Below are 27,569 nucleotides of genomic sequence, written 5' to 3'. Positions count from 1 at the left end.
CCCCTCTCTCTCACCCCCCATAGGTTTAAACAGAGGTATGGAGGATGTCTTTGATGGAATAAGACATTTCGTGAAGGAGCAAACTCAAAAGTTATTCTGTTTTTAAAACAATGGAAAATTGACTTCGAATGGGAGTTGGGAAAATATATCCTTTCATCTTCAAACATATCTGACTGGGAGAGGAAGGAGGACTCGCAGCTCTGCAGCAGTGAAAGTTTGGCATTACAGACGAGAGAGCAATGGGATAGAACAAGACCTTCAAAACAAACTTCTTGTTTTGTTGTTGTTGTTGTTGTTGATACAAACAGAAGAAACTTTGAACATTTCAGCATCTTTGGAGACTTGGTAGTGAAGAAGAACACCCCAAACAGACTAAAATAATATGGATTTATGATAGACTCAAAGAGCATAGTGAACAAGACTTCAGGATTTTCCTACCATGTAATGGACGAATAAAGGTTCAAACTTGATCTGAGGATGGCCAGTATATCTGGGAAGAGATTCTTTCTCTTTTTCTTTCTTTATTTTTCGCTCTCTCTCGCTCTCTCTGTCTCTCTTTCTCTATCTCCTCTTTGTCCTTACTCTGTGAGTCCCAAGCTTGCAACTTTCTCAAGTTTCCATAACCAAGCAAACTGCACCCCCTTGGGATCGGAGGACCAAATGTTTTTATCTTTCTCTTTAACTGTCATGTACAAAATACTAACAATCATAATACAAAAACACTATACTGCTTAGTTTAGTGCAAACTAACAATCAAAAATAATTAAAATGCAGTATTCTACTATAGTGGAATACATAACAGTGACAGAAAGGTTCTTTAGGTCAGCATTGGATTATTCACCATCAGTGTACAGCTGACTACTAAGCAGTATGTAAAGTATGTAAATGTGAAATTGGATCATGTAGAAGTCGGTTGGAGAGGTTAGTGAGGAAAATGTTGCCGCAAGCTCTTTCTGTGGGCTGGAATACATAATGGAGCAATTGTTTGTTTGAGAACCACCTCTTATCATCTGTTTACTGATACACTTCATCTTTGGGCACTCAGTTTGACCCTTGAACTCTTTGAGTTTTGTCTCCCTCTGTACAGCAAACACTCTGAGCCTCTGTTCTATTCAAAGTTGCCCGTAGGCACAGATCTAGGATCAGCTCACTTTACCTGAATATTAACCTTAAAGCTGGAATCCGTAGTGGTGAAACTGCCACATCCGTTTGCAATATTACAACAACAAAGACGTTACTTCAAACAATGAACACCGTTTTTTTCCTTCTGACATCATTGCATGCACGATAGAACGGCAGAGTATGTACTATGATTCCTTTTTTTTTACCACAGTGCAGGATGCTCCTCTGCTCCGTTTAACAAAAAAAAACATTAGGAAGAAAATGCTAAACTGTCCTCAGATCAGTCTGTAGGGGCTATGTCATCCTAATTCATTCTATTCTGACTATAGAGCAAAGGCCATTGGATCACATTCCGCTTCAGAAGCTAACTGCAGGTCTCGGGTCAGGGGTTAAAAACACCAGGTCAGGTGTGCCTCATGCAGTAGAATGACTAATACTATACTGTACATGTATAGTGTAATGTTATTAGAGTATACAGTTGAAGTCGGAAGTTTACATACACCTTAGCCAAATACATTTAAACTCAGTTTTTCACAATTCCTGACATTTCATCCTAGTAAAAATTCCCTGTCTTAGGTCAGTTAGGATCACCACTTTATTTTAAGAATGTGAAATGTCAGAATAATACTAGAGAGAATGATTTATTTCAGCTTTTATTTATTTCATCACATTCCCAGTGGGTCAGAAGTTTACATACACTCAATTAGTATTTGGTAGCATTGCCTTTAAATTGTTTAACTTGTGTCAAACGTTTCGGGTAGCCTTCCACAAGCTTCCCACAATACGTTGGGTGAATTTTGGCCCATTCCTCCTGACAGAGCTGGTGTAACTGAGTCAGATTTGTAGGCCTCCTTGCTCGCACACGCTTATTCAGTTCTGCCCACAAATGTTCTATAGGACTGAGGTTAGGGCTTTGTGATGGCCACTCCAATACCTTGACTTTGTTGTCCTTAAGCCATTTTGCCACAACTTTGGAAGTATGCTTGGGGTCATTGTCCATTTGGAAGACACATTTGCGACCAACTTTAACTTCCTGACTGATGTCTTGAGATGTTGCTTCAATATATCCACATAATTTTCCTTCCTCATGATGCCATCTATTTTGTGAATGCACCAGTCCCTCCTGCAGCAAAGCACCCCCACAGCATGATGCTGCCACCCCCGTGCTTCACGGTTGGGATGGTGTTCTTCGGCTTACAAGCCACACCCTTTTTCCTCCAAACATAACGATGGTCATTATGGCCAAACAGTTCTATTTTTGTTTCATCAGACCAGAGGACATTTCTCCAAAAAGTACGATCTTTGTCCCCATGTGCAGTTGCAAACCGTAGTCTGGCTTTTTTATGGCGGTTTTGGAGCAGTGGCTTCTTTCTTGCTGAGCAGCCTTTCAGGTTATGTCGATATAGGACTCGTTTTACTGTGGATATAAATACTTTTGTACCTGTTTCCTCCAGCATCTTCACAAGGTCCTTTGCTGTTGTTCTGGGATTGATCTGCACTTTTCGCACCAAAGTACGTTCATCTCTAGACAGAACGCATCTCCTTCCTGAGCGGTATGACGGCTGCGTGGTCCCATGGTGTTTATACTTGCGTACTATTGTTTGTACAGATGAATTTGGTACCTTCAGGCATTTGGAAATTGCTCCCAAGGATGAACCAGACTTGAGGAGGTCTACCATTTTTTTTCTGAGGTGTTGGCTGATTTCTTTTGATTTTCCCATGATGTCAAGCAAAGGGGCACTGAGTTTGAAGGTAGGCCTTGAAATACATCCGCAGGTACACCTCCAATTGACTCAAATGATGTCAATTAGCCTATCAGAAGCTTCTAAAGCCATGACATCATTTTCTTGAATTTTCCAAGCTGTTTAAAGGCACAGTCAACTTAGTGTATGTAAACTTCTGACCCACTGGAATTGTGATACAGTGAATTATAAGTGAAATAATCTGTCTGTAAGCAATTGTTGGAAAAATGACTTGTATCATGCACAAAACTATAGTTTGTTAACAAGAAATTTGTGGAGTGGTTGAAAAACGAGTTTTAATGACTTCCGACTTCAACTGTATCTAATCCATAGAGTATATGTAATCCATAGAAACAGTTCATAGAAACTGATTTTAGGTCAGTTTTCTGGTTAAAGTGCTTAATGGTTTAAGTTAGGATTTGGGGTGGGCCAGCTGATCCAAGATCTGTGTGTCCACTTTGTTTAGCCAGTAGACTTCATGCATCGGGTTCTTCCTGGTCAGGTCACATGGTCATGAAAAACTCCTCCCCCTTACCGTAACACAGAAAAACACTAGTATGGCACAAGTTAGAATTTGTTTATGGCACAAGCTATTTTATAATTGTATAACAGGGGTATCAAACTCATTTTGCCCTGGGGCCGCATTCAGTCTTCAACGAGGTCTGGAGGGCTGCAGTGTAAATTGGTTATATTTCCTCGCCGTCGAAATTTGCAAAAAATTGTCCTTGCTCCCTGACTGTCTAGCTTTAATTTAGGTGATTATTAGCTAGCTGGACAAAGTATATTGAGTTTGTTTTCCTACACAAAAAAACATTTTTTTTTTTTTTTTGTCAAACCACCCACGGGCCAGATTGGACCCCCTCGCGGGCCGGATACGCCCGCGGGCCTTATGTTTGACACCCCTGAACTACACAAACTCTGAAAAAGCAGGTCTGGTTAAATCCGGACAGTAATCTTGTTAGGGGAGGCGTCATCAACAGCAGCACAGAGAGATGCAGAATTAGAGTAGAAAGCCGTTCGATCCAATTTAGTCTGACACCATCCAACAACCATTACATTTTAGCAGGTGTCTGCAGTCCCCTCTCGCTTGCATTTGGGTGAATGTTTTATTTAGTTTGGAGAGTCAGAGAACGCAGACACTACTTTACTGGGAGCAGACGTAAAATTGGCTTTTAAAGGGCTATACAGTCGTGGTCAAAAGTTTTGAGAATGACACAAATACAAATTTTCACAAAGTCTGCTGCCTCAGTTTTTATTATAGGCAATTTGCATATACTCCAGAATGTCATGACGAGTGATCAGATGAATTGCAATTAATTGCAAAGTCCCTCTTTGCCATGAAAATGAACTTAATCCCAAAAAACATTTTCACTACATTTCAGCCCTGCCACAAAAGGACCAGCTGCCATCATGTCAGTGATTCTCTCGTTAACACAGGTGAGAGTGTTGATGAGGACAAGGCTGGAGATCACTCTGTCATGCTGATTGAGTTAGAATAACAGACTGGAAGCTTTAAAAGGAGGGTGGTGCTTGAAATCATTGTTCTTCCTTTGTTAACCATGGTTACCTGCAAGGAAACACGTGCCGTCATCATTGCTTTGCACAGAAAGGGCTTCACAGGCAAGGATATTGCTGCTAGTAAGATTGCACCTAAATCAACCATTTATCGGATCATCAAGAACTTCAAGGAGAGAGGTTCAATTGTTGTGAAGAAGGCGTCAGGGCGCCCAAGAAAGTACAGCAAGCACCAGGACCATCTCCTAAAGTTGATTCAGCTGCGGGATCGGGGCACCACCAGTGCAGAGCTGGCTCAGCAATGGCAGCAGGCAGGTGTGAGTGCATCTGCATGCACAGTGATGCGAAGACTTTTGGAGGATGGCCTGGTGTCAAGAAGGGCAGCAAAGAAGCCACTTCTCTCCAGGAAAAACATCAGGGACAGACTGATATTCTGCGGTACAGGGATTGGACTGCTGAGGACTGGGGTAAAGTCATTTTCTCTGATGAATCCACTTTCCGATTGTTTGGGGCATCCGGAAAACACCTTGTCCGGAGAAGACAAGGTGAGCGCTACCATTAGTCCTGTGATATACCAACAGTAAAGCATCCTGAGACCATTCATGTGTGGGGTTGCTTCTCAGCCAAGGGAGTGGGCTCACTCACAATTTTGCCTAAGAACACAGCCATAAATAAAGAATGGTACATCCTCCGAGAGAAACTTCTACCAACCATCCAAGAACAGTTTGGTGATGAACAATGCCTTTTCCAGCATGAAGGAGCACCTTGCCATAAGGCAAAAGTTATAACTAAGTGGCTCGGGGAACAAAACATCGACATTTTGGGTCCATGGCCATGAAACTCCCAAGACCTTAATCCTATTGAGAACTTGTGGTCAATCCTCAAGAGGCGGGTGGACAAACAAAAAATCACAAATTCTGACAAACTCCAAGCATTGATTATGCAAGAATGGGCTGCCATCAGTCAGGATGTGGCCCAGAAGTTAATTGACAGCATGCCAGGGCGGATTGCAGATGTCTTGAAAAAGAAGGGTCAACACTGCAAATATTGACTCTTTGCATAAACTTAATGTAATTGTCAATAAAAGCCTTTGACACTTATGGAATGCTTGTAATTATACTTCAGTATACCATAGTAACATCTGACAAAAATATCTCATAAAACTGAAGCAGCGAACTTTGTGAAGACCAATACTTGTGTCATTCTCAAAACTTTTGACCACGACTGTACAAGGTCCAATTGTGAGCACAAGTCATTCGTTGTGCTGTGTAGGACAGGTTGGGAACGTTGTCACAGTACCTCCCTCAGGGAACACTATAAACCCACAGAGGAACATCAAAACACACTTTAGAATGCACTGGTGACGATTCCAAGAAACACTAGAATGCACCAGTGACGATTCCAAGAGACACTCTAGAATGCGGTGAGGGACGGTTCCAAGAGACACTCTAGAATGTGGTGAGGGATGATTCCAAGAGACACCCTAGAATGCGGTGAGGGACGGTTCCAAGAGACACTCTAGAATGCGGTGAGGGATGATTCCAAGAGACACTCTAGAATGCGGTGAGGGACGGTTCCAAGAGACACTCTAGAATGCGGTGAGGGATGATTCCAAGAGACACTCTAGAATGCGGTGAGGGATGATTTCCAAGAGACACTCTAGAATGCGGTGAGGGATGATTCCAAGAGACGCTCTAGATTGCAGTGAGGGATGATTCCAAGAGACACTCTAGAATGCAGTGAGGGATGATTCCAAGAGACACTCTAGAATGCAGTGAGGGATATTTCCAAGAGACACTCTAGAATGCAGTGATGGATGATTCCAAGAGACACTCTAGAATGCAGTGAGGGATGATTCCAAGAGACACTCTAGAATGCAGTGAGGGATGGTTCCAAGAGACACTCTAGAATGCAGTGAGTGAGGGAGGGAGGGAGGGAGGGAGGGAGGGAGGGAGGGAGGGAGGGAGGGAGGGAGGGAGGGAGGAGATTTTCTCTCTTTTTCTTTCATTTTTGGTCATCATCACATGTTCAAGAGTTAACCATATTTTCACTAACTCCTAGTGAATGTTACTGTCTATTTTACTTACAAACAATTCCTGACCCAATATCCCCTGAGAGACACACAGAGTTGCACATGTCTCATGGAACATTCCTAATAGTACACTGTACATGGCTACTGCTCCAAATATCACTGAGTATTGCTGTGAGTAGGAATGTCCCCTCCACTTCTATCCTATATGGTGAGCACTGTCTGTCACCATGCAGTGGGGCTGGACATAAGGACCAACATAGAATTAATTTGTTTGTCATCTTGTAATAGCAGAAGATATTATCAATCATATCATAAGTGAAGTTGCCAAATAATGTTTAATCTATCTATGAATTCTAATATGTAAATGTAATTATCTTGTAACATTCCAGGCCAGTTGGCTGCTGAGAGATAAATATTAAGTAGCTATTTTAGTTTTTTCAACATTAGTTTATTCACTGTGCACAGAATCATAAACCAACTGGACATATGGGTATACCAATGAACATATATTTTCAAGATGTGTATTATACATTGATTTATTTTCATGGGTTTTAATCATTGCCAAAATCTAGCCTACTTCTTATTAGCTGCCAGCCTTGTATTCTCTTGTATCCGCATGTTGTTTCCTCTCACAGAGATTTATTCAAAGGAAAAAATGGGACGTTTTGATTAGAGTCGAGGGTCATCTCCATTTCAATCGCTTGTCAGTTGAACTGGACATTAGAATTTCTCTATAGGACAGAAGTTAAATTCCTATATTGACTGTAAAGACACCAATGTCGGCTTTAATGATGCCTCTGTGAAACGTTTACTGACCAGGAGCCTCTTAACCCTGCTAGCAGCGTAAACATTTAATTATTAATGAGGAGGAGCAGTCAAATTGCTTTGGTCTGAGGGTCGATGACCCTTCTAGGAATTATATTTCTATGGTAAGCAGAGCTTGGCCTGAGACTGATGCAGGAAGACAGTCAGTCTTGATGTTTGATCCAGATCCGGAGGTAATAGCAGTAGTCCTAGTTGCACTAAGCGACAAGCAGTGCACTACAGTAACCTATAAAGATAAAGCAGTATCCTAAACGCTAAATGAATGCTATTATTGCCAAGCAGCTGGTTGGAAATCTATGTGTATATTTCTATGTTTTATTCAGGTTCTGGGGTTATATGCTTTTCGTGGGTTGGGGGATATAGAGATAGTTTACTGTGCTTTTTATATATGCGTTTATTCACTACTACCTGAATGAAGCCATGTTACTTTCAATCAAATGACTACATGTATACTTAGCATTCCTACTGCACTACCTCTATAAGGTGATGTGTATTAAAAAAAACAAGACCTCAATTTTCATTTAAAGATTTATTATGAGTTTTTGTGTGTTTACTGCCAAAATCCAGCTACGTCCATCCTTACTGCTCAACTGGAGGCTTGGGGAGTTGGACGATAACGGGACTTGGATGATGGGAGGGAGTGTGGGGGTGGGTCATGCCATTCTCATGAATGATACTGTATGATTCTGTACTATGTTTTGAATGCTGTGGATAAGGAGAATATAGCTTGATGTAAATAAGGAGATCTGTTTAATTCCATAATCTTGTCAGCACACAAATCTTTTCAGGTAATGGGGCGATGGTTGGGGGAGGGATAGAGAGGAGTTGGGGTGATAGTGGCGATAGTGGTGGTGGCTGGGGTTGGCATTTGAAGATTGTGTCTTACTTCAGCGGTTTCTTAGCACAATATACAACATGTATAGATGATTGAGAGATGGAGACAAGGATAGTTGTGGGTAATGCTGAGAGGAGAAGAGGGGCACATGATGATGTCTTAGAAACCACAGCTCTCTTATCCTGCTCATGTCGTTCCTATACTTGCTGCTTTGACAACTATTAATGTTCATACGGTTTCATTTATTTGCTTATTTATTTGGTCGTATTTATTACTTTTCCTTGTATTTATAATTTTTATTTCACTTTTTTTTGTTGTTGATATGAATGATACAGAATGCTTACTGGGGCTTTTTCTCTCTGTACTTTTTCAATTTTACAATAAAATATTCTAATAGTCCCTTAACATCTCAAAATCCTGTCTCCAGTGATTCTTAACCCCAGCAGTGAATAAATATGTTTTTGCTGCTCTCTGCTGTTTGCTATCTACCAGTTTACAATGCATTACATTACAATCAGCCAGTGGCACCAATTTCTCAACATAATATATGTTATGGGATTATTATGGCACAGTTATAGCACAACTTGGAAATCAAACAAAAAATAGCTTGGTTTTTTTTTCATAATTTGTTTTGCACCACCAGCACTGATTGGTTAAGTAGCCTATGGTTATAGCCAACAACCTACACTGAGTGTGAAAAACATTAGGAACACCTGCTCTTTCCATTACATAGACTCACCAGGTGAATCCATGTGAAAGCTATGATCCCTTATTGATGTCACTTGTTAAATCCACTTCAATCAGTGTAGATGAAGGGGAGGAGACAGAGTAAAGAAAGAGTTTTAAGCCTTGAGACAATTGAGACATGGATTGTGTATGTGTGCCATTCAGAGGGTGAATGGGCAAGACAAAATATTTAAGTGCCTTTGAACAGGGTATGGAAGTAGGTGCCAGACACACCGGTTTGAGTGTGTCAAGAACTGCAATGCTGCTGGGTTTTTCACGCTCAACAGTTTCCCATGTGTATCAAGAATGGTCCACCACCCAAAATACATCCAGCCAACTTGACACAACTGTGGGAAGCATTGGAGTCAACACCTTGGTAAAGTCCATTCCCCGACGAAATGAGGCTGTTCTAGTGTTCCTAATGTTTGTACATTCAGTGTGTATCTGCTATATATCCACTGTTATTTGATTACAATAGACTATAGTGCCACCTATGGATCTACTACCCACACATCATTCAATGAAGACCCAAGCTATGCCACAATGCTCCATAGATTGATGGTATTTAAATTTTTAAAAATTGTATTTGCATGTCATGCTTAATGAAAAATATATCTTATTTGGGATTTGGGAATGATCTTTAGGGGCCTAATGAATGTGAAGGGGTCCACACCCACATAGGCCTATTCCAGATAACAATTCAGCACCTTGGACAGCACCTAATTTGCTACTCTCGCCAGGTATAGCTGACAGACAGCACAAGACAGACTATTTTCCCTAATGAAAATTATTTTTGTATCAGTGTAGATGTGAGATATATGTTCCGTCTAAAAGGTAGACGACAGAAATACAGTACCATTAATATTTATTCTGTAAAATGAAAAATGATGCCACTTTAGTTTTAGGGCGATCCTGAGCTTTGTGTTTCGGGGTCCTTGGGGATTGTAGTTTAAGTACGTTTACAAGGAAGCTACTAATTATTCCAGTGAACGAGGCACACGTTCGCCTAAAAACTACACTTCCCGTTTCAAACCATCTAGCGCTGAGTTCACTCGTACGAAATGCCTCATGGGAATTATATTTCTAATCAGTCGGAAAGTGCCGTTTCATCCGTTGTAAAATTATTTCTCAAAGACTACATAAACCAAGATGCTAAGCGTAAATTGTAAACACAGATCTGTCAAAGAACACAAACGCCATCTTGACAGCAGCCTTAAAATGGCAGAGAAATGCCAGGGAGAAACCGAGCTACGGACAAGGTTTATTTTCTTATTTTGAAAAGACAGTCCCTTCCCTAATGTTCTACAAACGTTGCTAGGGGGTTGATGGCCAGTGAGAGAGCCGAAATACGTTAAAATGGATTTCACGACGGCGGTTTTCAATGCGGCCAGAGATGGTAAGCTGAAACTTATCCAGAAGTTGCTGAGTGACAAAAGTCCCGAGGAGTTGGAGGCTCTCGCCGAGGAGAAAACGCAGGGAGGCACCCCTCTCCTCATTGCCTCTCGATACGGACACTTAGAGGTTGCCGACTATTTGCTTGAACATTGTAAAGCTAACGTGGAACTAGGAGGCTCGGTGAACTTTGACGGCGAGACGATTGAAGGGGCTCCCCCGCTATGGGCGGCTTCGGCGGCTGGTCACCTCCCTGTCGTCCGCACACTCCTTAAACACGGTGCCTCTGTCAACAACACTACGCTGACCAACTCAACGCCTCTCCGCGCTGCCTGCTTCGATGGTCACCTGGAGATTGTCCGCTACCTGGTGGAACACCGAGCCGATATGGAGGTAGCCAACCGCCACGGCCACACTTGCCTGATGATCTCCTGCTACAAGGGCCACAAAGAGATAGCCAAGTTCCTCTTGGAGCGTGGTGCTGATGTCAACCGCAAGAGTGTGAAAGGCAACACGGCACTCCACGACTGTGCTGAGTCCGGTAGCCTGGACATCATGAAGATGCTGCTAAAATGCAACGCCCGCATGGAGAGGGACGGCTATGGCATGACCCCTCTCCTGGCCGCCAGCGTCACGGGCCACACCAACATCGTGGAGTACCTCGCCCACCAGCCCCGCTCCTCACGAGAAGAACGCGTCGATGCTCTCGAACTCCTGGGGGCCACCTTTGTGGATAAGAAGAGAGACCTCTTGGGGGCCATGAGATACTGGAGGAGAGCCATGGAGCTGAGACAACCAGCTGACAAGGTGGGACTCCTGGTCAAGCCCCCTCCGGGTCCCCCTGTCCCTGCCTACGACTGTGCCCGGGAGGTGAGCACGGCAGAGGAGCTGGAGGCTCTAATCACAGACCCTGACGAGATGCGGATGCAGGCCCTGCTGGTCCGCGAGAGAGTCCTGGGGCCCTCGCACCCCGACACCTCCTACTACATCCGCTACAGAGGGGCCGTCTACGCCGACTCTGGCAACTTTGAGCGCTGCATCAGCCTGTGGAAGTATGCCCTGGACATGCAGCAGAGTAACCTGGACCCCCTCAGCCCCATGACAGCCAGCAGCTTCTTGTCCTTCGCCGAGCTCTTCTCCTTCGTGCTGCAGGACCGGGCCAAGGGCACCCTGGCCACGCGAGTCACCTTCCACGACCTGATGGGGGTGTTGGGGAAGAGTGTGAGGGAGGTGGAGAGGGCGGTGGCCCAGAGGGACAGCCCCCCCGAAGCCCCCCAGTTCACCAAGGCCCTGGCCATCATCCTCCACCTGGTGTTCCTGCTGGAGAAGCTGGAGTGCACTGCGGAGCAAGAGCACCAGAAGAAGCAGACTGTGTACCGCCTCCTGAAGCTGAACCCGCGGGCAAGGAGCGGCTTCACCCCCCTGCATATGGCCGTGGACAAGGATACCACGTCAGTGGGCCGCTACCCCGTAGGCCACTTCCCCTCCCAGACCGTGGCCTCGCTGCTTCTGGAGTGCGGGGCGGACGTGGACTCGCGGGACTGCGATAACAATACGCCCCTGCACGTCGCCGCCAGCAACGGTTGCCCGGAGATCATGGCACTGCTGGTGAGGGCTGGCGCTCACTTCGACGCCACCAACTCCCAGAGGAAGACTGCGTACGACCTGCTGGACGAACAGAGCAACGGGCACCCGGCCCTCTTCCCCCTCAACTACGTCACTCTGCAGTGCCTGGCGGCGCGCGCCATCGAGAAGCACAGACTGCCCTACAAGGGCCTCATCTCTGAGGAGATGGAGGTGTTTATTGAGCTGCACTGAAACCCCCCTCTCCCTAAATATCCCCACCCTGTCCCCATCCTTGCCCCAGACCCCTTTTAAACCATTCATCAATGACCCCCATCATCTTCACCCCATCTCACCCATGTCCCCCTGACTCCCCTCATCCTTACCCCAGCCCAGCCCACCCCACCCCACCCCACTTCCCTATGGTTTCTCCTCTCTCTGTGCCTCTCCTAACTCCAGACTGTGAGCTCTGTCTCAGATTCAGACCAAATCACAGCAATAATCCTCCCGGCCACAAAACATTATACTGACCACAGACTGGGAGCATCTTAACTGTGGCTACATGCATCTGGTCAGGGCTCTCTTTAGATGAGGTATTATTATTATTAAGACATGGACACTTTCTAAGTGCTAGGTTGCTATTTGTTTGCAGGTGGGAGAAAAAAACCTTGACTTGATTTTAGGCTTTTATGCTTTGTCTTTTTATTTTTCTTCTGTTTTTCTCTATAAGAAGGAAGACTGCTCACCGAAAGAAAAGTATGGTAGTGCCTGTATGTATTGGGTGCTGGCTTGTTTTTAGGTGGGAATGGAAGCTGTATTACTTGATAGGGCATCATCAAATATTGCATGACATGAGAGCCTTAAAGAGTGAACAGGATAGCTTGTTTGTTAAATCTGTCTTGTTTTGCAAGGTTATCAAGAAGCATCCTTTGAACAAACAAAGTACACACAGTGTGACTGGCTGCTTGCCATCAATATATTTTTATCATCAATTGAGCATTATTTAATCCCTTGCCTTTTACTTTTATATTTTAAGGACTGTTTGAAAACCATTTTATGCCAAAACTCAGCCTTATATTGTGTCTCTAAATGTGTTTATCTTACAGGTTAGCCTTAACTTACTGAACTAGCTTACTACGAATGGAGCGACTAACAACTGTGGAGTGCAGACTAGCATGGGAACTCTCATAAGAATACAGTTTGTTCTAGCCTAGATCTCTTCTTTAGCTCTGTCTAGACTGTGCGACATGTTTTACAGCTTGGTCAATCTCTGGAAGTCTCCCTCTGGACAGTTTGGACACTGTGAGAAAGGAGAGGTGGAGATCTCCTCCTCAGTGAATGTTTATGGACTGTTGATCCCAGTATCAGGTCATCTATTCAAGCCTAGCTATCTACAGCCCATGCAGAACGATTGGAATCTATGCAGTCACTCGTTGTTGATATCAAAACCCAGAGTTGATCCTATTAACCACAGATGCAGGTGATGGGGAACGAATCACACACTGCATCTTTTAGTCTTATTCTTTCTTTTTGTTGTTGACAATCTCAGTTTTTTGTGTTATCTTATTTTATCATACATGCTTTCATTGGTTTCTGTCTGTCCCTATGTAAAAACCCACCTGATTGAATGCACTTTGAAAAACCTCTGAATCCTAAAGGGTAACTTTACAACATCCAGGCTATGGAGTCACAGCCTCTTTCTCAACAACTGATTGATTCATTTAACTGACGGTAACTTCGGAACAAAACTGTGTTGAGATACTTGAATAAAATTCAGTATCCCTGCAGCAAGTGGGTGTTTGTGTTGGCTAGAGGATGCGTTGAATCTCTCCTCTTTCTTTCTCTCTCCCCTCTTTTTTTTCTCTATCTCTCTGTTGTTCAACCTGTTGTTGAGCCATTGTGAAATGCACATTGTGATGACATTTTTATTTTTCATAGGTGACATTTAGGTGTTAGGCAATTGTTGCAGAGCAGTTAACTCCTGATTAGCGCAATGTCTGTTTTAAAATACAATACAGTTCAGTTCTCCAGTCTCAATTCAGTTACATTCATTCTAATCACTTCTGATAACTGCTTAAATTGCACTGTTACAACAATCCCAAGCCATTGTGTTAATTAGCAGCAGACTGTATCTCCTCTCACCTTTAACCCTCTCACTGTGTTCCTTTCCCTATGCCACATGTACAGGGCTGGCCAGGCCAGTGGCAACCCCACTGCTCAGAGAGGGCTGGGTAGAGTGGATATGAAGGAGTAACAGACAGCTAGACTGACTAACACTCGTATTACGGAGGCCCTTTATATTTAGATGGATTAAAATAGGTGTGATGGAAGAACACTATCCCTCCCTGCTCTACGGGTTCCCATGCAACTCACCTATTAAAGCCAGATAACTACACTTAACTGATAAGGGTTCAAGTTTGAGCCCTAGGCCTTCCCTGCTGGCGTGGTTATTTCTAGGGACATGGAGTTTTTCATGACCACGTGACCTGGCCCTGAAAGACTCTGGGCGCTATTTGTAGTCTGTCGCTAGGGGTCCCAGGCATTTCCTATTGGTCATGTCATATTTTCAGGAAAACCACCTGGCTCTATTTCTTGTGAATGGCTAGAAGGGATACAGCTTTTGTCAAATTGATGACAAAATGTGTCAAGTTGTATCCCATCTAGTCAAAATCCTATTTATTCCCCTCCCTTACTCTTTACATTTTAGTCATTTAGCAGACACTCTTATCCAGAGCGACTTACAGGAGCAATTAGGGTTAAGTGCCTTGCTCAAGGGCACATAGGCAGATTTTTTGCCTAGTCTGCTCAGGGATTTGACCTTTTGATTACTGGCCCAACGCTCTTAACTGCTAGGAAATCTGCTGCCCCTTTTCCACTGCGTGTCATATTTGGGTCACAACAGTCTACCTTCACTATGGGTTGTAACCAATGCCTGTGATTTTTAGGTGTTAGATTGCCCTTTTTAGATTTCTATTATGTTTCTCAATATTTTATTCCAGTACCAAAAAATAATATTTTTTTATAATTTATTTTATTCCCGTATATTTTGTCCTGAAGTGACAAACAGAACATGCTCTCTGCTCTCCCTGTAGTTACAGAACATGTAAAAAAAGAAGAAAAGCCTAACAGAAACTTGATCTTTTGCCGTCCGGCGTATAAATAGTGTATTCTACGTCAGTGCGGTGGAGACAGGACCGTTTCCACTGCTATTTTAGGGGTCTTTCGCCTCTGTTTCTGCCCTTCAAACAGGCTTACAGTAAGGTAATACACACGGTCAGTCAGGTCACTTGATGACTGGCAGGGACCATGTCCAAGAAACCACTCCAATTAGTTTGGTCCTTGGTTGAACCGATTTTGTCATATCTATTTGTGACCCTACTCAGGGGCCTATTGTAAAATTATGATAATTAAAATTATTGATCATATTTTTTATACTGCCATATTTTACTCTGCACTTCCCATAGCTTACAGTTTCATCGCTATGGGGCTATCCCTCTTTTAATGGCTGTTCATGCTAACGATTATTATTGTTATTCAATGTTAAAGTTATTGTTGTTAAATTCAGTTGGTCTCAGTTTTCTTTAAAAGGTCAGAGGTCATGGGTTGAACTTCAGAGAGGTCACAGGAGTGTCAGTAGATGTCAGCCTAAAAAACAACCCCCAATCCCTGACTCCCTGCTCCCTCTGAAGGAACTGGGACAGGCAGAAGCAAGATGGCGGACCCCCTTTCTGCTCATTGGCCTATCTGGTCGATTCAACAACTAGCCCCCTTTTGAAAACAGAGAAAGCAATATGCTAATAGCTTCTGCAGCTAGCTCTGTGGTATGCAAGGTGTTTCCACCGTAGGCCTATTGCTGACACCCAGCGTTGCGATCTATTCAAGTTAAATTCGGTCAATAAGAAATCTTAAGAAAGTTTAAGCTCATTTACTGCATTTCTACATCATTTAAAAACTCTAGAATGCTATTTAGACAACAGAAACAATTACCCCAGCCATTATCATATTGGTTGCTGTAGGTTCATTCACCTCAATCGATCTACAAACACATAGCCTATTAGCTATACAATTAGCCACTACACATTAACTCCGCACTGGGATAAAAAAATATAATTGAATACGTACAGAGGGATCTGTTAGCAGAACAATTATTTTATTAACAAAAAGTGAACACGAGTTTGCTTTACAGAGCATTTTTTTGGGCAGTTTTACAGCTGAGTTTGGCAGTTTTACAGCTGATTTCCTGCAATTCTACACATTTTGCCATGGGGTTGGGATAACGTTTTGCAGTTTTAAAGCTAATTTCCTGCAATTATACACATTTTGCCATGACTTATGCAAAGTTAATATGATATCTGAGTGAGAGTGACTAACAAAATCAATGGGTTTTCATCAAGGATCTCTCTGTACTTTGTTCTGTTCATCTTTCCCTCGATCCTGACTAGTCTCCCAGTCCCTGCTGCCGAAGAACATCCCCACAGCAAGATGCTGCCACCACCATGCTTCACCGTAGGGATGGTGCCATTTTCCTCCAGACCAGAGAATCTTGTTTCTCATAGGAAGAGTCTCTGGTGGTTCCAAACTTCTTCCATTTAAGAATGATGGAGGTCACTGTGTTCTTGGGGACCTTCAATGCTGCAGAAAGTTTTTGTTACCCTTCCCCAGACCTGTGCCTCGACACAATCCTGTCTTGGAGCTCTACGGACAATTCCTTCGACCTCATGGCTTGGTTCTTGCTCTGACATGCACTGTCAGCTGTGGGACCTTATATAGACAGGTGTGTGCCTTTCCAAATCATGTCCAATCAATTGAATTTACCACAGGAGGACTCCAATCAAGTTGTAGAAACATCTCAAGGATGATGAATGGAAACTGGATGCACCTGAGCTCAATTTCGAGTCTCATAATAAAGGGTCTGAATACTTATGTAAATAAGGTATTTCTGTTTTTTATATTTAATACATTTGCAAAAAAATCTAAAAACCTGTTTTTGCTTTGTCATTATGGGGTATTGTGTTTAGATTTGAGGATTTTTATTTATTTAATCAATTTTAGAATAAGGCTGTAACATAACAAAATGTGGAAAAAGTCAAGGGGTCTGAATACTTTCTGAATGCACTGTAGTTATGGCCCTAGCTTATAAACCTGTTTTGGAAACAGCGGTAGACTGGAAGGTTACTGGCGCTCCACCGGTGGCTGTGGCAGGAGACTACTATATAGGGGGCCTTCATGTTCAGTAAAAGATGCATCATTTGTGTGATGTGATGCATTCCATCACGGCTACCAGTATATAAGACCTCTGATTAAACCTTTCTGTTTATAGACAATATGTATACACTTTGTACATTATATGTAGAGCGGACAAGCATCTCTATTACATGTTAGAATGGCATCTATTTGATTAATTATATCGTTTTAGCACTACTGAAGGTAATGTAACCCAAGACTGTGGAAAGCTGACGTAACCACAGCAGTTGTACTCCTGTCAGCCACTTGGTGTCAATATTTACAAAGGAAATACTAGAAAGTGATCAGTGCAAAGGAAGCTGGCCTGCTCAGCATCCTTTGTTCCATAGCAGCTCAGATAGTAATATTCAATCATGCCAGACAGAGAGACCTGGTCCAAAAACCAACCCTATACCACCTGCCCTATCCCCTACCACCTGCCCTATCCCCTACCACCTGCCCTATCCCCAGCCACCTGCCCTATACCCTACCACCTGCCCTATCCCCAGCCACCTGCCCTATACCCTACCACCTGCCCTATCCCCTACCACCTGCCCTATCCCCTACCACCTGCCCTAACCCCTACCACCTGCCCTACCACCTGCCCTATCCCCTACCACCTGCCTTATCCCCTACCACCTGCCCTATCCCCTACCACCTGCCCTACCACCTGCCCTATCCCCTACCACCTGCCCTATCCCCTACCACCTGCCGTATCCCCTACCACCTGCCCTATCCCCTACAACCTGCTCTGTCCCCTTGCACCTGCCCTGTCCCCTACCACCTGCCCTATCCCCTACCACCTGCCGTATCCCCTACCACCTGCCCTATCCCCTACCACCTGCCCTACCACCTGCCCTATCCCCTACCACCTGCCCTATCCCCTACCACCTGCCATGTCCCCTACCACCTGCCCTGTCCCCTACCACCTGCCCTGTCCCCTACCACCTGCCCTGTCCCCTACCACCTGCCCTGTCCCCTACCACCTGCCCTATCCCCTACAACCTGCTCTGTCCCCTACCACCTGCCCTATCCCCTACCACCTGCCCTATCCCCTACCACCTGCCCTATCCCCTACCACCTGCCCTACCACCTGCCCTATCCCCTACCACCTGCCCTACCACCTGCCCTATCCCCTACCACCTGCCCTAGCCCCTACCACCTGCCCTACCACCTGCCCTATCCCCTACCACCTGCCCTATCCCCTACCACCTGCCCTACCACCTGCCCTACCACCTGCCCTATCCCCTACCACCTGCCCTATCCCCTACCACCTGCCCTATCCCCTACCACCTGCCCTACCACCTGCCCTATCCCCTACCACCTGCCCTACCACCTGCCCTATCCCCTACCACCTGCCCCTATCCCCTACCACCTGCCCTATCCCCTACCACCTGCCCTATCCCCTACCACCTGCCCTATCCCCTACCACCTGCCCTATCCCCTACCACCTGCCCTATCCCCTACCACCTGCCCTACCACCTGCCCTATCCCCTACCACCTGCCCTATCCCTACCACCTGCCCTACCACCTGCCCTATCCCCTACCACCTGCCCTACCACCTGCCCTATCCCCTACCACCTGCCCTACCACCTGCCCTATCCCCTACCACCTGCCCTATCCCCTACCACCTGCCCTATCCCCTACCACCTGCCCTATCCCCTACCACCTGCCCTATCCCCTACCACCTGCCCTATCCCCTACCACCTGCCCTACCACCTGCCCTATCCCCTACCACCTGCCCTATCCCCTACCACCTGCCCTACCACCTGCCCTATCCCCTACCACCTGCCCTACCACCTGCCCTATCCCCTACCACCTGCCCTATCCCCTACCACCTGCCCTACCACCTGCCCTATCCCCTACCACCTGCCCTACCACCTGCCCTATCCCCTACCACCTGCCCTACCACCTGCCCTACCCCCTACCTTTCTGTGTTAGCAGAAAGGAACTGGATAGAGAGCAGTATGGCATTGGCAGGGGCTCCCCTAAACCCCTCTTTATCTAATGCCCTTCTTCTGGCTCTGACATTAAAGAGACTTACCTGGATAGATATAGAAACTTACCTGGATAAATATAGAGACTTACCTGGATAAATATGGAGATTTACCTGGATAAATATAGAGACTTACCTGGATAGATATAGAAACTTACCTGGATAAAAATTGAAACTTACCTGGATAGATATAGAGACTTACCTGGATAAATATAGAGACTTACCTGGATAAATATAGATACTTACCTGGATAAATAAATAGACTTACCTGGATAAATATTGAAACTTACCTGGATAACTAAAGATTAGATGAGTAAATACATACACATAAAGAATTGGACTGGTGAAAGCATATTAGGCCTAGATGAAGGAGAGGAGACAAGGTGTGTGTGTGTGTGTGTGTGTGTGAGAGAGAGAGAGCGAGGGTGTGTGGTGTTTGTGTGTGTGTTTGTACAATTCCAGTAAGCCATCAGGGTTGATTCTGTGTCAGGGCAGGTTTGAATATGTATGTGTGCACCGCATCTCACATCGTGAACAGAAATCTCAGGAGTCAGTTCTGCTGACATGGCAGTGTGTGTGTGTGTCTGTGTGTCTGTGTGTGTGTTTATTTCTTTGTATGCATGTGAACAGGAAAGGTCAGGTACGGCTTGCCTCCCTCACGCAAGCTTCATCTCAACATCCACCTGGTTCTCTGCATCTCCTCTGGCACAGTATCAAGAGAAGTACGCTATATATACACAAGTATGTGGACACCCCTTCAAATTAGTGGATTCAGCTATTTCAGCCACACCCGTTGCTGACAGGTGTATAAAATCGAGCACACAGCCATGCCATCTCCATAGACAAACATTGGCAGTAGAATGGCCTTACTGAAGAGCTCAATGACATTCAACATGGCACCGTGATAGGATGCCACCTTTCCAACAAGTCAGTTCGTCAAATTTCTGCCCTGCTAGAGCTTCCCCGGTCAACTGTAAGTGCTGTCATTGTAAAGTGGAAATGTCTAGGAGCAACAACAGCTCAGCTGCAAAGTGGTAGGCCACACAAAATCGTCTGTCCTCGGTTGCAACACTCACTACCAAGTTCCAAACTGCCTCTGGAAGCAACAGAACTGTTCGTCCAGAGCTTCATGAAATGGGTTTTCATGGCCGAGCAGCCGCACACAAGCCTAAGATCAGCATGCGCAATGCCAAGCATCGGCTGGAGTTGTGTAAAGCTCGACCGCCATTGGACTCTGGAGCAGTGGAAATGCGTTCTCTGGAGTGATGAATCACGCTTCACCATCTGGCAGTCCAACGGACGAATCTGGGTTTGGCGCCTGCTAGGAGAACGCTACCTGTCCCAATGCATAGTGCCAACTGTAAAGTTTGATGGAGGAGGTGTCACGACTTCCGCCGAGGCTGCCCCCCCCCTCCTGGTTCGGGCAGGCTTCGGCGTTCGTCGTCACCGGAGTACTAGCTACTGCCGATCCCATTCTCATCACTCCACTTGTCATGTCTTGTCAATCACACACACCTGGTGCTCATTCCCCTAATTAGTATGTGTATAAGTGTTCCCTCTGTTCCCCTTGTCTTTGTGAGTGATTGTTTGTTGTGAGAGCGTGTAGCTCGGTTGAGCTACTATTCACTGTGTTTATGCCAAGGTGGATGTTTTCCCTTGTTAGTTTCGTTTGATGCTTTGGGCGTTTGATTTATGTAAACGGAATAAACTCTGGACTTCGGTATTTTACCTCCTGCGCCTGACTCCTTCATTCACACCTCGTCACAGGAGGAATAATGGTCTGGGGCTGTTTTTCATGGTTCGGGCTAGGACCCTTAGTTCCAGTGAAGGGAAATATTCATGCTAGAGCATACAATGACATTCTAGACAATTCTATGCTTCCAACTTTGTGGCAACAATTTGGGGAAGGCCCTTTCCCATTTAGCATGACAATGCCCCCGTGCACAAAGTGAGGTCCATACAGAAATGGTTTGTCGAGATCGGTTTGGAAGAACTTGACTGGCCTGCACAGAGCCCTGACCTCAACCCCATCGAACACATTTGGGATGAATTGGAACGCTGACTGCGAGCCAGGCCTAATTGCCCAACAACATTGCCCGATCTCACTAATGCTCTTGTGGCTGAATGGAAGCAAGTCGCTGCAGTAATGTTCCAACATCTAGTGGAAAGCCTTACCAGAAGAGTAGGAGGCTGTTATTGCAGCAAAGTGGGAACCAACTCCATGTTAATGCCCATGATTTTGGAATGAGATATTCGACAAACAGGTGTCCACATACTCTTGGTCATGTAGTGTAACTCTTTTCTGTGTTTCAGGTTGGGGGAAGGTCCTTGATATTTGAAATGTGTATTTTTATATGACGAGTGGGATAGCCTATGTTCATAGGTTTGAGTGTTAGATGTTTGATTCTGGAAATCCAATTCCATAAAAACACTTGTTCTCTGCATCTTTCCATAGTTCAACAGGGTCTACTTTAGCAAAAAACGACTTGGGAATTATGTGCAGTGGGGAGGTAAGTTGTTCGAATGAGACGATTTGAATGTACGCTACTCATATGTAACCCTAATGATTCTGATAATAAGTTCTGAATATCTCCCTTGTTCTTATTCTTATCTAGTCCATGACATGCAGAGCCCACTTTAACATAAGAGCTACAGTAGACAGGATACCTCAGTAACAGCAGCAGTCTCTTCAGTACCAGTCAGCGGTCCACTGAGACGACAGAAAAGGTTTGGAAGACAAGGGAGAGGGATGCGGTTGCTATTGGAGATCTTGACTGCATGACGTCATGGGAGGGCGTCATGGGAGGGACCTCATCGTGTGTGAGAGAGCGAGAGAGAGGGGGGAGAGGGAAAGGATAGATAGATGGAGGGAGGGAGGAAGGAAAGGTGAGGAGGAAGACGGGGAGTATCAATGACATCAACCAGCAGTGTCTAAAGCTACCCGACCAGAGATGGTCCCCTGACACACGAGCGCAGAGTAGTGGTCCTGCAGGGCTTCTGAGGAGGCGAGAGGAAAGCCGAGGACTCAGGCGATGCTTGCGTTTCCTGCCGAAAAGTAAAACCTTTTAGAGGAGCTCAGCTGTCAAATGGGATTGTTATTTCTATCGGGGGTGCTGCCAGCTGCAAGTCCATCCACATGAATTTATCCGACAAAAATAAGACTGAGCACTCACTTTCTCCATAAAGGTAAATATACATAGATTAAAAGAGGCTGTTTTGCAATATGCACGAGCAATTAATTTTCTGCATTTATTATTGAGAACCTCGCCCTGATCGTTAATTCACACCTCGACCGGTGTGGCTCGGTAGGCTGTTTGGCTGCCCTTGTGTGCTCTGCTGCTGTTCTATATTAAACGTAAGTTATGGGTAAATTTTGATATCTCTTTCGAACACCCTTGTTTGTTGTTGTTTTTGGTTACTTGTGACTGTGAATGCAACTGGGTGAGCTTGGGTTTTATGGTTGAGAATAATATAATATTCCGGTTGTCGTCGGCGGTACCCAGCCTTCTTGCCACCCAGTTTCTTTCCTTCGCCTCATTGGAGAGGCTTCATCAGGGACACCTCTCAAGCTGGCAAGTGGCGACATGTCGCCCCTTTGTTCCTCATTAGTTTGTTTTGACACAAGTCGGTGCTTTCCGCGCGTCAGTCAACATGCATTCTTTCATTATTGTTATTAACCAATTTGTACCTATATGACAGGTTCGTTTTTTTCTCTCTACTGTATGCTATAGGCCTTTATCGAGCGTCGATCATCCAATTGCCATAAATCGGGCAATGTCATGACACCAGGTGGCGAGGCGGATGGTCCGTTTAGAGATGACTCTACAGACCATTGAATCGCTTCGTCTATTAGGCACCTGCTTCTCCCTTTAGCATTGTTGGAAAAAACATTAAATATGAATTATGTTTTACCCCATATGTTAATATTATGTGTTGACACATTTAAAACCCTATAAAACCAAATGAAATGCTAGCACACTTTCAGGAACCATCTAGGCTACATAAATGTTATGCTGGTATCGATTTACCTTGACACATTTTCTCAGGGTTTGTTTGCTTAGACAAAACCAAGCACATCTTTAATACATTAATTAACCACCATGCTTTTCTTGGTGTTTTAATTACTTATTTCACCATACAGACAGGCCTTCTGGCAGCAGTTTGAATAAATCATACATCAAATCCAAGCTGAGGCCTATTTGTTTTGTTTTTGTCTTTATCACAACACAGATGGTCTCTCCATCCCTTGGGAGGCATCATGTGTAGGCTGGTGTTCATTCCAACCAATTTCCACATCCCTAATTGCTTAAGATCACACCCATGCACCCATTCATATTTTAAATGAGTTTATCCTTTCATTTAAAACAGATAGATATTTACTAAACATTTATACCTGGCAAATGAGACCATTATGACCACCTATATAAAGGCATTCTTTCCATTCTCTCTTCATTCTCTCTTCCCCCGAAGACTGATCAAGACAAATCACAGCCACATGAAGTTAACCCACTGGGCACGGACATCAATTCAACGTCTATAACACATGGTTCAACGTAATTTCATTGAAATGACGTGGAAACAACCATGATTCAACCAGTGTGTGCCCAGTGGGAACCTACTCAGACATGCCCAGTGTTTATGTGTAGGCCTGGGTCTTGGACTGGGTCTGAAGAACTTGGGTCTGGTTCCCGGTAAACCTCAGACAGTATAACATATTAAGCAATCCTATTCAAGAAACCTGAGAAGCAACACACTATACCAAGCAGGCAGAATTGGCTTTGAATTTCGAAATAATCAATTTCCAATTTTAGTTTTCTCTCGATCAGTTGTCTTCACAACAGGCTTCAATCTTTTGTTCATTTCTACGTCCGCTGCTCTATCAGATTCGCATGAAAAGCATCCCAAAGTCGAAGTAACGAGTGAGCCCTGTGGGAAAGCTTTGATTTAAGGTCCTACTGCTGTGACTTCCCAGATCCTGGAAGGCAGTATTGATTCAAACACAGCAGAACACACTATTCTATTTATTTTCTTCCTCTTTGTCTTTGATTCCTGTGGGCTGTTGCTGGTTAGTAAGAGCCCTGTTAGCCCATGCCCTGGTTATCTGCTACCCCATGCCTTGTGCATCTCAGCGGCACCAATGTGAGGAGACATGAGTCAAGAGACTATAATAGGAAGATACTTGTCTGTCATGCAGTTTATCTAGAGGATCATCCAAAGGACTCTCTTGTTGCATCTTTCAAGATTGAGCGATCCTGCCCTTGGTAAACATACCACATTGACCACTGTCATGTGAGTTTGTAGATTTGTTTCCAGGTGAAACCCTGATATCCCTAGAGTAAAGAGTGGAGGAGCTAATCATTTGCATGCTCAGAACATCTGTACCAGTGGAAGCTGCTGAGAGGTGGATGGCTCATAACAATGGTTGGAACGGAGTAAATGGAATGGTATCAAACACATACAAAACATGTGTTTGTTGCCATTCCACTGATTCCACTCCAGCCATTACCACGAGCCTGTCCTCCCCAATTAAGGTGCCACCAACCTCCTGTGATCTGTACTTACATCCCAAACGTGGATGTAGCGTTTACTGGCGTATGTTTTTCCACATCTCCACAGGACTGGCCTGGTAGATGAGGAGAGGGAAAAGAGGATAATACTATATATAATATATATAATATAGAGTAAAGCTGTGAGATGGGTTGTGGCTTGACTGATGCCCTTCTCAAGATGATTCACAGATTGTGATGTGTCAGCACGGATAAAAATGCATACTGCTTCGCTCTACCTCTCTCTCCTATTTCACTCTCTCCTCTGACCTTTCCCTCTGCTCTCTCTCTTTTTCTCTTCTCCTCCTTTCATGTATTTCTCCTCTCCTCTCCCTTCTGTGCTCTCCTTTTTTTTCCTCCCTCCTCTGCTCTTTTTATCTCTTCCATTTCCTCTCTCTCCTTTTGACTCTCCTCTCGCTCTCCTCTGCCTCTGTCCCCTCTCTCCCTCTCCTCTTCCTCTGTCCCTTCTCTCCCTCTCCTCTCCATTCTACTGTCTCCCCGTCTCCTCTCTCCCCCCTCTCCCCATCTCCTCTCTCCCCATCTCCTCTCTCCCCCATCTCCTCTCTCCCCCTTCTCCTCTCCCAAATCTCCTCTCTCTCCCAATCTCCTCTCCCCCATCTCCTTTCTCCCCCTTCTCCTCTCCCCATCTCCTCTCTCTCCCAATCTCCTCTCCCCCATCTCCTCTCTCCCATCTCCTCTCTCCCCCCCTCTCCCCATCTCCTCTCTCCCCATCTCCTCTCTTTCCCCATCTCCTCTCTCCCCCATCTCCTCTCTCCCCATCTCCTCTCTTTCCCCATCTCCTCTCTCTCCCATCTCCTCTCTCCCCTCTCCTCTCTCCCCTCTCCTCTCTCCCCATCTCCTCTCTCCCATCTCCTCTCTCCCCCCTCTCCCCATCTCCTTTCTTCCCCATCTCCTTTCTCCCCCCATCTCCTCTCTCCCCCATCTCCTCTCTCCCCCTTCTCCTCTCCCCTTCTCCTCTCCCCATCTCATCTCCCCCATCTCCTCTCTCTCCCCATCTCCTCTCTCCCCCATCTTCTCTCTCCCCCATCTCCTCTCTCCCCATCTCCTCCTCCCCCATCTCCTCTCTCCCCATCTCCTCTCTCCCATCTCCTCTCTCCCCCCCTCTTCCCATCTCCTCTCTTTCCCCATCTCCTCTCCCCCCATCTCCTCTCTCCCCATCTCCTCTCTCTCCCCTTCTCCCCATCTCTCTCTCCCCCATCTCCTCTCTTTCCCAATCTCCTCTCTCCCCCATCTCCTCTCTCTCCCCATCTCCTCTCTCCCCCATCTCCTCTCTCCCCATCTCCTCTCTCTCCCCATCTCCTCTCTCTCCCCATCTCCACTCTCTCCCCATCTCCACTCTCCCCCAACTCCTCTCTTTCCCCATTTCCTCTCTCCCCCCATCTCCTCTCTCTCCCATCTCCTCTCTTTCCCAATCTCCTCTCTTTCCCCATTTCCTCTCTTCCCCCATCTCCTCTCTCTCCCATCTCCTCTCTTTCCCAATCTCCTCTCTTTCCCCATTTCCTCTCTCCCCCGTCTCCTCTCTCCCCCATCTCCTCTCTTTCCCATCTCCTCTCTCCCCCATCTCCTCTCTCTCCCCTTCTCCCCATCTCCTCTCTTTCCCCATCTCCTCTCTCCCCATCTCCCCTCTCCCCCATCTCCTCTCTCCCCCCTTCTCCCCATCTCCTCTCTCCCCATCTCCTCTCTCTCCCCATCTCCTCTCTCCCCATCTCCTCTCTCTCCCCATCTCCTCTTTCACCCCATCTCCTCTCTCCCCATCTCCTCTCTCTCCCCATCTCCTCTCTCCCAATCTCCTCTCTCTCGCCCATCTCCTCTTTCACCCCATCTCCTCTCTCCCCAACTCCTCTCTCCCCTATCTCCTCTCTCTCCCCATCTACTCTCTCTCCCCATCTCCTCTCTCCCCATCTCCTCTCTCTCCCCCATCTCCTCTCTCCCATCTCCTCTCTCTCCCCCATCTCCTCTCCCCCATCTCCTCTTTCTCCCCCATATCCTCTTTCTCCCCTTCTCCCCATCTCCTCTCTCCACCATCTCCTCTCTTTCCCCATATCCTCTCTCCCCCATCTCCTCTCTCTCCCATCTCCTCTCTTTCCGCATCTCCTCTCTTTCCCCATCTCCTCTCTTTCCCCATCTCCTCTCTTTCCCCATCTCCTCTCTCCCCATCTCCTCTCTTTCCCCATCTCCTCTCTCCCCCGTCTCCTCTCTCTCCCCTTCTCCCCCTCTCCTCTCTCCCCCATCTCCTCTCTCCCCCATCTCCTCTCTCCCCATCTCCTCTCTCTCCCCTTCTCCCCATCTCCTCTCTCCCCCATCTCCTCTCTCCCCATCTCCTCTCTCTCCCCTTCTCCCCATCTCCTCTCTTTCCCAATCTCCTCTCTTTCCCCCATCTCCTCTCTCCCCATCTCCTCTCTCCCCATCTCCTCTCCCCCTTCTCCTCTCTCCCCCATCTCCTCTCTCTCCCCTTCTCCCCATCTCCTCTCTCACCCATCTCCTCTCTTTCCCCATCTCCTCTCTCCCATCTCCTCTCTCCCCCATCTCCTCTCTCCCCCCAACTCCTCTCTCCCCATCTCCTCTCTCCCCATCTCCTCTCTCCCCATCTCCTCTCTCCCCCCATCTCCTCTCTCCCCATCTCCTCTCCCCCCTTCTCCTCTTTCCCCATCTCCTCTCTTTCCCAATCTCCTCTCTTTCCCCATCTCCTCTCTCCCCATCTCCTCTCTCCCCATCTCCTCTCTCCCCATCTCCTCTCTCTCCCCTTCTCCCCATCTCCTCTCTCCCCATCTCCTCTCTTTCCCCTTCTCTTCTCTCTCCCCTTCTCCCCATCTCCTCTCTCCCCATCTCCTCTCTCCCCCATCTACTCTCTTCCCCATCTCCTCTGTCTTCCATCTCCTCTCTCCCCCATCTCCTCTCTCTCCCCTTCTCCCCATCTCCTCTCTCCACCATCTCCTCTCTTTCCCCATATCCTCTCTCCCCCATCTCCTCTCTCTCCCATCTCCTCTCTTTCCGCATCTCCTCTCTTTCCCCATCTCCTCTCTTTCCCCAC

At 46.0% G+C, this 27,569-nt stretch overlaps 3 protein-coding genes across 6 annotated transcripts in view; all 3 read left to right on the top strand.

Annotated features, from left to right (window-relative positions):
- The window catches only part of LOC121535530 (CUGBP Elav-like family member 5), a 60,268-nt gene extending 58,610 nt beyond the window's left edge, over positions 1 to 1,658 (top strand). For all 4 annotated transcript variants that reach the window (XM_041842694.2, XM_041842693.2, XM_041842691.2 and 1 more), the window contains exon 12: positions 24 to 1,658. The gene's annotated coding sequence lies outside the window, so the exon portion shown is untranslated. The remainder of the gene's footprint in view (positions 1 to 23) is intronic.
- An 8,337-nt stretch (positions 1,659 to 9,995) lies between these two features.
- Positions 9,996 to 13,778, top strand: LOC121535523 (protein fem-1 homolog A-like). The gene has a single exon (XM_041842666.1). The coding sequence runs from the start codon at positions 10,154 to 10,156 to the stop codon at positions 12,005 to 12,007; it is 1,854 nt and encodes a 617-aa protein (XP_041698600.1). The 5' UTR covers positions 9,996 to 10,153; the 3' UTR covers positions 12,008 to 13,778.
- An 8,047-nt stretch (positions 13,779 to 21,825) lies between these two features.
- The window catches only part of LOC123481562 (receptor-type tyrosine-protein phosphatase S-like), a 141,728-nt gene continuing 135,984 nt past the window's right edge, over positions 21,826 to 27,569 (top strand). Inside the window, exon 1 of the mRNA XM_045206038.1 lies at positions 21,826 to 22,157. The gene's annotated coding sequence lies outside the window, so the exon portion shown is untranslated. The remainder of the gene's footprint in view (positions 22,158 to 27,569) is intronic.

This window comes from Coregonus clupeaformis, chromosome 21 (genome assembly GCF_020615455.1).
Source record: "Coregonus clupeaformis isolate EN_2021a chromosome 21, ASM2061545v1, whole genome shotgun sequence".
Taxonomy (NCBI): Eukaryota; Metazoa; Chordata; class Actinopteri; order Salmoniformes; family Salmonidae; genus Coregonus; species Coregonus clupeaformis.
The sequence above is the reverse complement of the archived record's forward strand: the minus strand, read 5'-3'. Positions and strand labels throughout refer to the sequence as shown.